General features: G+C 57.0%; 1 protein-coding gene across 1 annotated transcript; it reads right to left on the bottom strand.

The window, feature by feature from the left end:
• Nucleotides 1-4,912: 4,912 nt before the first annotated feature.
• Nucleotides 4,913-12,464, bottom strand: KPTN (kaptin, actin binding protein). The gene is made up of 12 exons (XM_032614768.1): nt 12,174-12,464; nt 11,697-11,779; nt 11,509-11,593; nt 11,360-11,414; nt 9,755-9,830; nt 9,561-9,634; nt 9,238-9,347; nt 9,060-9,137; nt 8,194-8,269; nt 7,321-7,456; nt 7,052-7,234; nt 4,913-5,331 (listed from the first exon to the last, which is right to left on the bottom strand). The coding sequence occupies exons 1-12, from the start codon at nt 12,394-12,396 to the stop codon at nt 5,203-5,205; spliced, it is 1,308 nt and encodes a 435-aa protein (XP_032470659.1). The 5' UTR covers nt 12,397-12,464; the 3' UTR covers nt 4,913-5,202.
• Nucleotides 12,465-12,987: the final 523 nt, after the last annotated feature.

Raw genomic sequence — 12,987 nt, 5'->3', positions numbered from 1 at the left:
GTGTGTGTGTGTGTGTGTGTGCGCGCGCGCGCGCGCACGCACGCGTGTGTAGGGGGGCAGGGGGCGGGGTGATTCTTAAAGGGCCACCACACAATTAGCCCCCTCGGCAAGGCCCCTAATGATACATCTAATTAGCAGCCCCCTAATTAGCAACGACTTAGGCATAATTACAAACCCACCAGGATCCAAGGCAAAGACTCATGCTCTCTTCTCTCTCCCTCCCCTCCCCCCAGCTTTCAGGAGAAACCAGGTCGACCTGGGAGTCAAGAATTCATCTATAGCATCTCACTCCCTCTCTCAGGGAAGGGCCATGGCCTGGGAAGTCCTCCCTCAAGTCCAACCACCTGTCCCTCCCGCCTCCGTCCTCAAGCCTGGTTTAGTGCCTTTTCCTGCAAAACCTGGTTTCCTCTCCCTGGGGCCTTAGGGAAGAAGGGGGTCAGGGAGAGAAAGCACTAGATAAATATCTGTTAAAGGAACCACCACGAGGCCTGAGCCCTGTCACTGGGGACAGCTGGGTTCCCTCTTCTTGAGGCTCCTGCCTCTGCCTCTCTCGCTCCATGAGCAGCCCTGAAACCTAATCTGGGTTTAGAATCCAGGGGCGAAAGCATCAGGTGGAGGCCAGAGTGGGACTCTGGAGGGCAGATGGCGGGCACCGTCTCCTGGGGCCATCTCTCTCCTCCCTCGTGGGCCGGTGGCCAGCTGGGTCAGCGGTGAGTGCCCCGGTTCTGCCTCACCCCCCTCTCGGGGGCTCGGAGACCTCATCTGTAGGGTGGGACTGCAAGCTTGAGCGGGGTGGGGCAGTCAGTCTGTTAGGCCAGGTGGGACCCCCTCCTTCAAGTCTCTCATATCGGTAAGGGGGGTGATGGTTCCTGACCGCGCTCAGCCTGGGCGCAGAGGGTGCCCGCTGCCTGCTCTCGGTGGGGACACGGCCTTCTAAACACGCACGCTTACTGCTCCGGGGTAAGCCAGGCTCTCCCGCCTGCCCACAATGTCCCAGCCTGGGGATCACACACAGACACACACAGTCTCAGTGTTCAGGCTATGGTACGCCGATAGGTAAACTGAGGTCTGGAGGGGCAAACAGCTTGGCCAAGTCATGCAACTTCAAGTCAGGGGCAGAGAAGAGATGGAACTCAAGGTGTGGGACTCCTAAGCTGGTGCTTGTTTTAACCCACCTGGAATCCCACGTGGGCACTCGAGGACCTCACCCCATCACAGCGTGGGCTACAGACTCAGCCCCACACCTCTCATCTCGCCCGCCTTCTCTGGGGCCCCCTTCCCAACAGAAAAGAAGAGGCTGTATTGGCCAAGGAACTCTAGACTCAGAAGGGCCCTCTCAGAGCCCCCAAGGCGTGGTGGAGAAGCTTTTGAGCTCCAGCCCGACTGGGAGACAGGTCTGGGGCTGGCACACCATGAGATGATGGAGGCGAGACTGCAGGAAGGACTGGCCTGGGCCAGTACCTAGAGCTGTGCCTGGAGCAGGAAAGGTGCTCAGTAAGTGTCAAAAGAATGAATGAGTCAAGAAGCGGACAAACGGCAAAAGAGGTATGGAAGTTAGACTGCAGCAGGGACTGGTCCGGTCAATATGAAGAGGAATGGGGGGTTAGATTGCAGACAGGACTGGCTCAGTCTCCTCTACAAAGGGTACAGGTTAGACTGCGAGAAGGACTGGCCTCAGGATGTCAGAAATAAGGCAGGGGAGAGCAGAGGAGCTCTCTATCCTCAGGGGAGGGACGGGCGGATGCCAGCCGGGAGGATGGGGGGAGCTCGGCTGAGGAAGGGAGAGGAGGCTGGGGGACTCCATGCCTCCTGGGGGAGCCCACTCTGCGGCGGCGGCAGGGGGCGGGGCGGGTCTTCTTCCCCCAGGTCTCCCCTTGCCAGGGGCGGAGACAAAGGTGTGTAGGAGGCAGTTAACCAGGGAGAGGAAGCGGAGAGGAAAGAGAGACACAGAGACCAGGTCCTAGAGACGGAGATGGAGATGAGAAGCAGGGAAGACTGAGGAAGAGACACGCGGAGATGGACAGAGACAGAGACACGAGAAAGCTGAGACAGTAGAGACAGAGACAGAGGGAAACACACAGAGATGGCGAAAGAGGAAAGCAGAGAGGAACCAAGGACTTAGAGACAGAAAGCCAGAACAGACCCAGACACAGAGAGAGACAGACAAGAGTGAGACTGAGGGAGACAGGGAAAGGGACTCGGAGAGGCGTCCAGACTCCGCAGGACAGAGACCCCTGAGAGATGTGGAGACACAGAAAGACGAGATCGACACAGGAAAGCGGGGGCGGAGGTAGAGGCGGAGAACGGGAGTGCGGGTGCTGCCCCAGACAGGGTGGGGTGTTCTCACCCCCTCAGTGCCCAGGAGGCACCCCCTCCCCAGCCCGCCATGCTCCCTGAAGCGCAGGAGGGGTTGAGGATGTTGACGGCTGGTGGCGCCCCTACCGCACGTTAGGGCCCTGGTACCCGCGCCCCGGGATATGCAGCCTCCCATCCCCTATAACGGAGCTCAGCGAGAAGCGGCTCCGGGCTCCTCAAATGCCCCCCTCCACCCACCTGGGGTAACACCATCCTTCCCCCAAGCCCCCCCTAACTGGGGGTCTCTTACCTGCAGCTACAGCCTAGAGCAGGTTCCCCCAGCACTGTATTGGCAGTGGTGGGCGACTCCGCCCGACAGAGGGAGAGAGAGAGAGGGAGAGAGAGAGGGATGAGCGGGGACTGAGAGGGAGAGCTAGGGAGGAGGGGACGGAGAGGGGATAGAGGGAGGAGAGGAGAGGAGGAGGGGGGAGGGATTCGGGGGAGGGGAGTCGGCTAGAGAGGGAGGAGGGGAGGCCAGCGCGGGGAGCCGGGGCGGGGCCTGGAGAGAGGAGGGGCGGGGGGTGGGGTGGGGGGAGACGAAGCAGCCCGAGCCTCCCACCCACCCTCTGGGTTCAGCACCACAGGCAAGGGACAGTGGCGGAGGGCGCGCGCGCACACACACACACACACACACACACACACACACACACACACACACACCACAGGCAAGGGACAGTGGCGGAGGGCGCGCGCGCACACACACACACACACACACACACACACACACACACACACACACACACACACACACACACACGCTGATCCATACAAGGGCCAACGAGGCAAAACAGCTACAAATAGTCACAGGCTCCCAGAACTGCGGGGAGGGCAAGAATGTTTTTAGCCAGAGTCAGATGCAAATTCACATGCTGTGCCTGCTGACAAAGCCAGCCAGAAACAACCACAGAGGCACCCATTAATAATAATAACAACAGTTGCCTTTCACAAGGGGCTTCCAGCCCTTACTACGTGCCAGGCATTGTTACAACACTTTAAATAAGTGCTTGACACATGTTGACACAACTGACCCTCCTAAAAACCCTGTGAGGTAAACGCTACTAGCCCCATTTTACAGATGGGGAAACTGAGGCACAAGAGTGGTGAAGTGTGGCTTCAGGTTCTACCCTTAACTGCTACACTACACACTGTCCCAGACTGAGGGGCTGGCAAGAAGTTAGGCAGCGAGCTGCGAAGGACCAGGCAGGCGCCGGGAACACAAACTCATGAGTCCTGAAATGGTGAACACACACACACACGTGCACACACTTCACAGACCCAGAACATCACTACTTAAATGCCCCAGGTCCCACCCTAGCGTCCCACTCCTGTCCAGGACAGGAGGCGATGGAACACTCAGCCTCTGCAGACGGGCAGCAGGAGAGAGACCCTGATGCTGCCAATGGCCCATGCCCATCGCCAGTCCTGGCTGGACACCCCCGGGCCCACTGCCAGGAGAGGAGGGAGACGACCCAGCTCTGGCTCCCTGCGATTTCCCACGCTTGGGTTCTGGGAGGTGAGGTGAAGACAGGAGTGGCCAAGAAGTGGTGGGCTCCAGCCTCCTGAAGACCTACTGTGGGGCACTGGTAGCTTAGTCTTCACTGTTGGTGCAGATGGTCAGACTGACAGGTGGACTTCCATGGCAGGAGGTAGACAGATGGCTAGAACGACCATGGTGCCTGCCCCTCCCCGCCAGGAAGCAGGGGTCCCACCCAAACCCTGCAGCAGCAAGGTCCCACAGCCAGCCTGGACCCCACTCAGGAATTGCTCCCCCACCCTCCTGACCCGATTCTATTCCTGGCAAGATTTGTTCTGTTGTCCCCGCCCTCCACTGGTCCCTGTGATGTAGGCCTCAATGCCTTCTCCTGGTGCCACGGAAGTGGCCACAGGAGGGGCAATCACTACAGCCACAGGGCAGGGAATTAGCCTTGTCTCCCACTTCCTGGTCCCCCAATCCCCTGGGCTTTTCAACTAGGCCTACCCTTAGCCCTTTCCAGGACAGTGTAGCCTGGGGCTCATCTCAGGACTCCCCAGTTGAGATCTAGATTGATCACTTCTGCTGGGTGTTAACCTTGGCTCTTGGCGCAAGGTGTAACCATAGTAATTTTTCCTAGGGTCCAACTTCAGTATTATTCACAGGGGGTCTGGCCTCAGACTCCCTGCTACAATTTGACCATGGCTTCCCCACGACAGTCCTTTCCACCCACATCGTCTCCTCTGAGGCTGTTTCCTTATCTTCCCACCGAGCCCTGACCTCAGGTCCGGAGCTTTCCACTGGGGTCTAACCTCAGTTCACTTGCGGAGGTCTAACCCTACAAACCTTTCCCTTATACTCTACAGTCTTTCCTATGGAGGTTTAACCTCCTATAGTGCCTAACTTCCCTTCTTTCCTCTGAAATCTACACTACGATCCCACTTTAGTCCGGGCGGCTGGGTCTGACCTTGGATCCCCAATCCCCAAAGTCCCCTCCCTCCATTCTTCCGGGTGAGTCCAGCTCCCAACACAAAGCCTGGCAACAATTGTTCCTCATCAAACGTGTGCCGAACAAAAGAATGGAGACGAGTGCAAGTTTGGTTCCTCTGGACACAGAAATAATCAACACGGACTGAGTCTCAAGGGGACAGAGGCGGGGTGGGGTGGGATCATCCCATTTTCAAATGGGGACACTGAGGCACAGAGAGGGGAGTGGGGGTCACAGGGCACGCTGGGGCGGAGCCAGAGCAGGACCCACCGCTCCACCACCCTGGGGTGTCTGGGGAGACCAGTGCCTCCTTCAGGATGCTTCCCCCGGCCATGAAGAGCTGGAGGCGGGCACCTCAAGGAACCTGGGGTGGGCAGCGGGTGGGTACTCAGAAGGCCGGGGTCTCAGCAGGCCCAGCACCCACCCTGTCCCCCAGCCTCTGGGGCTGACGTCTCCTCTGCTCCACTTGGTGCCGAAGCCGGCTCAGAACCAGCTCCGAGGCCTGGATCAGGCTGTGCTGTGGGGAATGAGAGAGGACGACAGGGCTGAGACAGAGCTGGAAGGTGCAGGTTACACGCCCACCCCCCCAACCCCCAGAGGCTGAGAGTGCAGCCGCGGTGGGAGGTCTGTGTGTGGGCTTAGAATGGGTCTCTGTGATGGGGTGAAGGTCAGACCCAGGGGGACGGCCTTCAGTGAATTTCCGGTGGAAGGGACAAAGCCCAGCCCCAGATGTGTGGGTCTGAGGTTAGAACTCAGTGGAGGGGACGGGGATGGATCAAAACATAACGGAGATAACACAACAGTAAAACAACTATACCCCAACAAACAAACAAAAAAACATAAAAGAGAGCTCGCATTACATGGCGGTGAGGCTTGACCACCCGAGAGAGGCTGAGGTTAGTCCACAGCAGGGGGAACAAAGGTGAGACACTGGCGGAAAAGGTTAGGCCCACAAGACAGAGAAAGAGCATACCAAAGTGGAAAAGAGAGGAATAAGTCACCACACAAAGGACGGAGCCAGACCCTGGTTGGAGGGTCTGAAGTTAGCCCCTGACAGAAGGGAAGGAAGGGAGATCACAGTGGAATGGCTTGAAAGAGATCACAATGAGGGATGCTGGGAGGCTGAGACCACAGCAGAAGGGAAGCCCCTTCTCCCACAGATGGACCACAGCCCTGTCCACTGCAGTCTAACCTCAGACCTCTCCTCATTCCGTTTTACTCGAGGGTCTAACTTTTGTCCCACATACTGTGGTTCAACCTCAGACTTTTCCACTGGGGTCCAACCTCTACCTCTATGAGGTCTAACCTGGACCATTCCGTTGATGACTAGACTGAAGGAAAAGGCCCCAGCAAAGCCTGCAGCGGAGACAGTAAGGTTAGACTCCAGTAGAAAGAACCCAGGTTAGACCACATGGGAAAGGAGCCTGGAGTCAGACCAAAGGGAAGGGGTGGGCAAACACCAGATCAGGAAACAGAGGTACATCATAGCTGAAGGGCTGGGGCTGGGCCGTAGTGAAAAGGTCAGAGGTCAGACATATTAGTTGGAGGTTTAACAGCAACGGAAGGCTCCAGGCTGGACGGTGGGCCATTGGAATGGTTGGATATTAAACTGTAAGAGCGGTTAAGCTGCTGTCGGAGGGTGAGAGGTCAAAGTACAGGAGAAGGCTGGACATTAGACCACAGGTTGCGGGCGTGACCACAGTAGAAAGTTCAGTGGTTAGACCAAAGGGGAAGGGTTTGAGGTTAGACTATGGCAAAAAGCTAGAGAAGGAGGCTGAAGGTTAGACCACAGGCAGAATGAAGCCGGTCACACAGGTGGAAGAAAGGGTGGCTGCAGTAGGAGGGCCAAGGTTAGGGCACAGTGGAAGACTGCAGGTCAGGTCCCGGGGGCAGATCCAGGCTGGGCCACAGGGAAGGGACACGGTCAAAGCAGGTGGAACACAGTAGAGACGTTCAGGAGGCTGAGGGAGGCCAGGGGGCCGGGGGTGACGGATGCTGCGGCTGAGCGCCCTTCACCCCTGGCTGTGAGTGCCCCCAGCACCTCCCTTCTCCTTGACCAATAGGAACCGCCTGCCTCCCCCAAGAGGGGGCCTGCAGCCAATGACCCCCTTGCCCGAAGTGGGGCCCAGGCTCCAGTTTCCAGAGGGATCGGGCCAAGGCCTGACTGCCCCTCTCCCGTGAGAACGTGCCCTCAATCAGGCGGGTGTTAAGGCCCCGTCCCAGGGGCCCCTGGCTACCTGCAGGATGTGCACGCCCTTCAGGGAGACCACAGCGAGCTCGCGCAGCCCATCCCCGGTCAGGTCCACGTGCGCCATGGCCAGCAGGGGGCTAGAGAAGCTCCGCTGCCACAGCAAGCGGAAGCCACACTGGGCCCCGGGGAGCCCGCGCTCTGGGCTGCAGTACTTGTAACAGAGCAGCTCCTGCAGGGGCAGGGGATTGGGGTCACACGGGGAGAGGCAGGAGGCAGAGGACACAGGCCACGGCAGCCCCACCCCTCCGGTCCCACCTGTCCGTAGGTGGCCACCAGGACCTCCGGCCGCCCGTCCAAATCGATGTCAGTGACCAGGCCACAGAGGACGCTGTCGAACTGGCCACTGCCAGGTAGGAGAAGCTGGTCCTCGAGGCCCCGGCTCAGCAGGTCCCTGAGGGTCAGACCACGGCGGGGAGACTGAGGTCGACTGCGGTGCCCGCCACCCTTAGCACCGGACCCTCATGGGTCAGGTCTGGATGTGCTGTTCCTCCTGAAGCCTGGACACCCTCGTCTCCAAGTTAGACATCCTCATATCCACCAAGGGGAGCTCAAACTGTCTCTGATCTGGACACCCACACTGTCCCCTGGAGGTGGGACCGTCTTGCTCCCAAATGGAAACCCACACCGTTCCTTCTGGTGAGCCCCTTGTCTCCAGTCTGGACACCCACGAGGCCCCCTGAAGGCTCAGCGCTCAGCCCCAGCCACAGCTGGCTTGCACTGGCTCACGGGAGCCGACTGGGAAATTTTCAGAAACTTTGTGAGAGGCTTGGCATCACGTTGGTGGCTCAAAATCCACTGAGGTGGGAGTGTTGACACCACGGAAACGGGCAGACCCTATAAGCCAGGGCTTTCTCCCACATGGAGCCTGTGGTTAAACACTTGCCAACGTGCTCTGTCCACCTACCCCAGGGGGACTGGACATCTCGGTTCCCACCCGAGGCCTTAGCACATGCCCTACAAGTTCTAGACTTAAGCACTCATGCTCTTCTCCCTGGGACACAGACACCTTTACCTGCCCAGCCCTGAACCACTACACCCAAAGCTTTACTCTCTGTGGAGAATGACAAGGCTAGATCACCGTGCAAAGGCATGGGGTCAGCCCACACGCACGTGCCCCGTGGCCCTCACCGATACACCACCGCTGGTTCCAACATGCTGGCCACCAGCACGCTGTACTCCTCCCGCTGTGGCCTGTCCTCGGTCTCTGGAGAAGGAACGTGAACAGCGGGGGAGGCGTGAGGGGCCAGGTTCCAGGCTCCTCCTCCCTCCTCCCCACCCGTCCATTCCTGAGAGGAACACACGTTAGACCCCTGAGGTTGGGCCACAGGGGGAGGGTTAGAGGTTAGACCACGAGCGAATGATGGAGGTCAGATGCCAGGAGGAGGGAGAGGTGTTGAATGACAGTTTAAAAAGTCCAAGGTTAAACCACCAGGTTAGAAGAGACAAAGGTTAGGTGACAGCACAGAAGTCCGTGGTTAGACCACAGTGAGAGCATCAGGGGATAAACCACAGTGTAAGGGGCAGAAGAAAGACCACAGAGGTGAGGCCAAGAGAAACGCCAGAGAAGGACAGACCGCAGTAAGAGGAACAGATCAACATGTGGGGCGAAAGGAGAGACGCCGAGTGGGGGGACGGCGCCGAGTCCGTGAGAAAAGCCTGGACTTGGATGGCAGCAAGAGACAGAGTGAAGAGGCCACAGACGGGGGGTCCGAGGAAGCCACAGTGTGAGCGGTGAAGGTCAGACCACCAAGGGAAAGGCAGAAGTTCAACTCCAGGGTGAAAGCTCAAATCAGACCACCACAGGGGCAAGTAGCTGGATCTGAAATTCAGGAGCGTCGTGGGGAGGGAATGGGCACACTGTAGCTCCTGGGCTGGAGTGGGGCACACAGCGGGGAGGGGAGGGATGGTGGGGAGCTGGGCATGTGGGGAGAGGGGTACAAATGCGGGTGGAGGAGCCGAGCCCGCAGCCTGGCCTCCCCCTGCCCGGAGCTCACCCTCGGGGGCCGAGAGGCTGAACACGATCACTCGGGAGATGGGGCCGTCCTGCAGGATCGTCCAAGTCTGCAGAACCTCTGTGTGGAGGGCGAGGACTCAGGGCCCCGTCCCGAGCACCCCTGCCCCCGTCCGGATCCGCCCCACCCCCCGTGTCTGGGCCCCCGCCCCAGCCATCACCTCGACTCTGCTGGTCTACGTGGGCGACACGGACATAACCGCTCTGACAGCCAAGAGCTGAGAGTCGCCGGGACGTGCCGGGCAGGTTGTGCACGTCAAGCCAGAGGACACTGGGGGTGGACGGGTGGACAGAGGGGCCTGAGGGCCGTCGCCAGGCCCCAGCCCCCACCTCCACCTCCCTAGAAGCATCCACCCCACCCCACCTCCGGTAGAGCCTTGGGCCTCCGCTGGGCCTGACTTCTTTAGGGGTCAATTCCCACCACCTGATTTCTCTGAGGCTGCCTGCCCCGGTTCCCACTGGCCTCTGTCAGGGCCTCTCCTACCTACTGGTCAGGTTCGTGAGCTCTGGGAAGAGGTTTTCCACGGGCTGTTCTTCAAACTGATGCAGCCCCTCGTTCTGGGGGAAGCAAGACCCGCCACGAGCTTGGAGTCAGTGGCCAGCCTCACACACTGCGCCCCGTGCCAGCCCATGGTGGCCCCGGCAGGGCTCTGCCCACCAAGCCTCGCCCTGCCTCACCTCCTTGTAGAGATGAATGGCTGGGTCATTCCCACTCAGGAGAAACACGGTCTCCAGTTGATCCCCAACCTGGACCCTGAAAGCAGAAAAATCTAGAATGCCAGTGTGGTAGAGTCCGTGTGTTTTAAAATCCTCCTCTTGCAGAAACTCTTGCCTGCGAGAACCCTAACATTCTGGGTTCTAGACACTGGATCCAGAGCTAGGATCTCAGGATGTAGAATTCTAGAAACTAGCCCTCGCAGAATCTCAGATTTTAGAACTTTCCAGTCTCAGAATCACAGAAACTCAGCGTTTTCGAACCTTCTGTTTCTAGAGCCCTCACTTGCTAGAATCTTCATTCTGGATGTGGATTCAGGAATGAACATGGAGCTCTAGAATGGGCTGCAGAACCTCAGAACACTAGCACCTCTTTACCCTAGAACCCCAGTGTTCTAGAAGTTCTGTTTTCTGTCTCCTTTGAAATGCTAGAACTTCTGGAAATTGCCATCATGGATATTCAGATTTACAGAATTGGTAGAATACCCAGATCGTAGAACCCAGAACATTAGTACTTTAGAACCTTCAGTTTCTAGAACTCTCATCTGCTAGACCAGAGGTTGGCAAATTATGACCTGCAGGGCAAATCCAAAACCCACGGCCTGTTTTTGTGAATAAAGTTTTATTGGAACACAGCCACACCCATTCATTTACACAGGGTCAATGGCTGCCTTCTTGCTACAGTGGCCAACTTGAGTAGTTGTGATAGAGATTATTTGACCCCGAAGCTGCGCCTTAAAAGAAAAAGTTTGCCAACCCCTCTGCTAGAACACTGGTGTTTTGGAATTCAGAGCTCTAGAATGGAATTCTTATACTTTGGGATTCTAGAACATCAGTATTCTAGACGGTCTGTATTCTATCTCCTTGGAATATGACAATGTTAGGGCTTTAATATTACAGAATCTCAGAATCATCAAACTGTAGAACTTTCAAATCTTGGAATCCCAGAGCTTACAACTCTAGAAAAATTGGCATTTCTGGGTCTTGGAATGCCCAAATCTAGATCGTTAGAATTTGAGAATTCTACACATCTGGAGCACAGGAGCTCATTCACTCTCAAATTATCTAGTTCAGGGCTTCCCTGGTGGCGCAGTGGTTGAGAGTCCACCTGCCGATGCAGGGGACACGGGATCGTGCCCCGGTCCGGGAAGATCCCACATGCCGCGGAGCAGCTGGGCCCGTGAGCCATGGCCGCTGAGCCTGCGCGTCCGGAGCCTGTGCTCCGCAACGGGAGAAGCCACAACAGTGAGAGGCCCACGTACCGCAAAAAAAATAAAAATAAATTAAAAAAAAAAAATCTTCTAAAAAATAAAAGACCACTTATTTAAAAAAAAAAAAAAATTATCTAGTTCAGGGATAACAAAATGGTAGCCCATCAGCCAAGTCTGGTCCACGGCTACCTTAAATGAACGATGCTCTAAAAAACAAACTAGTCTGATTGTCTATAGGCAGGTTTGTGGTCTCCAGTTTGCTACAGCCTCCGCCCTCCCAACACACACACACACACACACACACACACACACACACACACACACACTCCCTATTGCATCACACCTGTGGCTTACTTACTCTGCATGGCACAGTTGGAAAGGAGTGAACTGGAGCTCCAGGTTCAGGCAGCTCTCTGCAGGGGGAGTACAGGTAGATGGGCACAGGGGACCTGACAGCACCCCCCCAACCCCCTTCCTCATCCCTCCTTCCCTCCAGGCCACACTTACGGGCAATGGAGTCCAGGTTGTACTCAGAGCCAGGCTCGTAGTCACAGTAGATGTTAAGGAAGGGGCTGCCCTTGTCCCCTGAATCCTGGGAGAGGAAACTGGCCTCAGGGGAGAGTAGGGTCAGCAAGAGGGATATGGGTCAGACTCAGTAAGGAGGAGAAAATGGGTAGGTGGAGGGCTCTGGGTACCTTGATGAACGTGATCCCCACCACCAGGCCCTGCTTTGGGGGTGACTTGTTGAAGGTGTCGATGGAGACAATCTCTGCGTCCACTGGGAGAGGACAAAGTTCACGTTTCAGGCAGACCCGTGACCCCAATAGTCCCAATCAACAGTGAGCCCTGACCTCTAGGACTCAGTCATCTCTGACCAGCACAAATTATCATGACCTCTGGGACGGTGTGAGTCCTGATCACCATCACCATCACCATCACCATGGTAGGAGGGATCCTGGTTTCTGAGTCTGAGGAATCCTGAACCCTAACTACTTCAGGCCCCTATTAGCCCTGTCCTCTGACCCCAATGCCTCCAGATTACCAGCCTTGACCCCCTTCAATCACCATCACCCTGATCCCATTCTCCCATCCTGGTGACCTGGCTCAGACAGAGCCTCAGAAGCCTTCTCAGCACTACATTCCAAGCCCCCCAGCCCCATGGCGCCACGCACCGGGAATGTAATTGAACTGCAGCTCCTTGGCCACGGGCCGGATTTTCTGTCGGAGGTCTTGGTAGCGGAAGCCTAGCACCTTGCCTTTAAGGGTGGCGGCCAGCAGCTCCCCGCGCCCACCCGCGCCGCCCGCCAGCCCGTACACATTGCTCTGAGACGAGAAGCGTGTGAAGCTGTCCTCGCGCAGCGGACAAGGCCCCGCGGCCACAGCCGCCTCCCCCATCACGCCCCTCAAACACTGGTCCCCGTAGCCCCCGCGGCTGCCCACTCTACGCCATGGACCGCCGGACGCCGGCTGGTCGCGCAGACTGATTACGTAGAGAAGCTGTCGACGCTGCCCTTTACCAAGATGGCTGCCAGGCGGGCCGCTTGGGCTTCCCACCAGACTTTGCCTCAATGCGCCTGCGCGCTCCTGCCTGGTCCTTTTCAGGGCCGAGGTGACTGCCGCCCACTGATTAAGGCCTGAAGATGGGAGGTGGTGGCCCCTGCTGTGGGCGGTGAGGAAGACGGAATAAGAAGAACCTTAATGCTCAATATAGCCCTTACGTGCCAGGAACTGTTCTAAGCGTTTACATCTATCAGTTTTTAGTTAAAACTCACAGGCAGGCTTGAGGTAGGTACTATGATATGTTTTACCGATGAAAAAACTGAGGCACAGACAGGTAATTTGTCTAAGATCACACAGCTAGAAGCAGCAGTCAGTATTGGAACCCAAACACAAAAGCTCCATAGTTTGTTTTAATCACATCACCTTTAAAATGGTGAAATGCATTCTTCTTACCCCAAGGAAAAAGTTCTATCTATCCTGGCCAAT

The sequence above is a fragment of the Phocoena sinus genome, chromosome 19 (genome assembly GCF_008692025.1).
Source record: "Phocoena sinus isolate mPhoSin1 chromosome 19, mPhoSin1.pri, whole genome shotgun sequence".
Classification (NCBI taxonomy): domain Eukaryota; kingdom Metazoa; phylum Chordata; class Mammalia; order Artiodactyla; family Phocoenidae; genus Phocoena; species Phocoena sinus.
The sequence above is the reverse complement of the archived record's forward strand: the minus strand, read 5'-3'. Positions and strand labels throughout refer to the sequence as shown.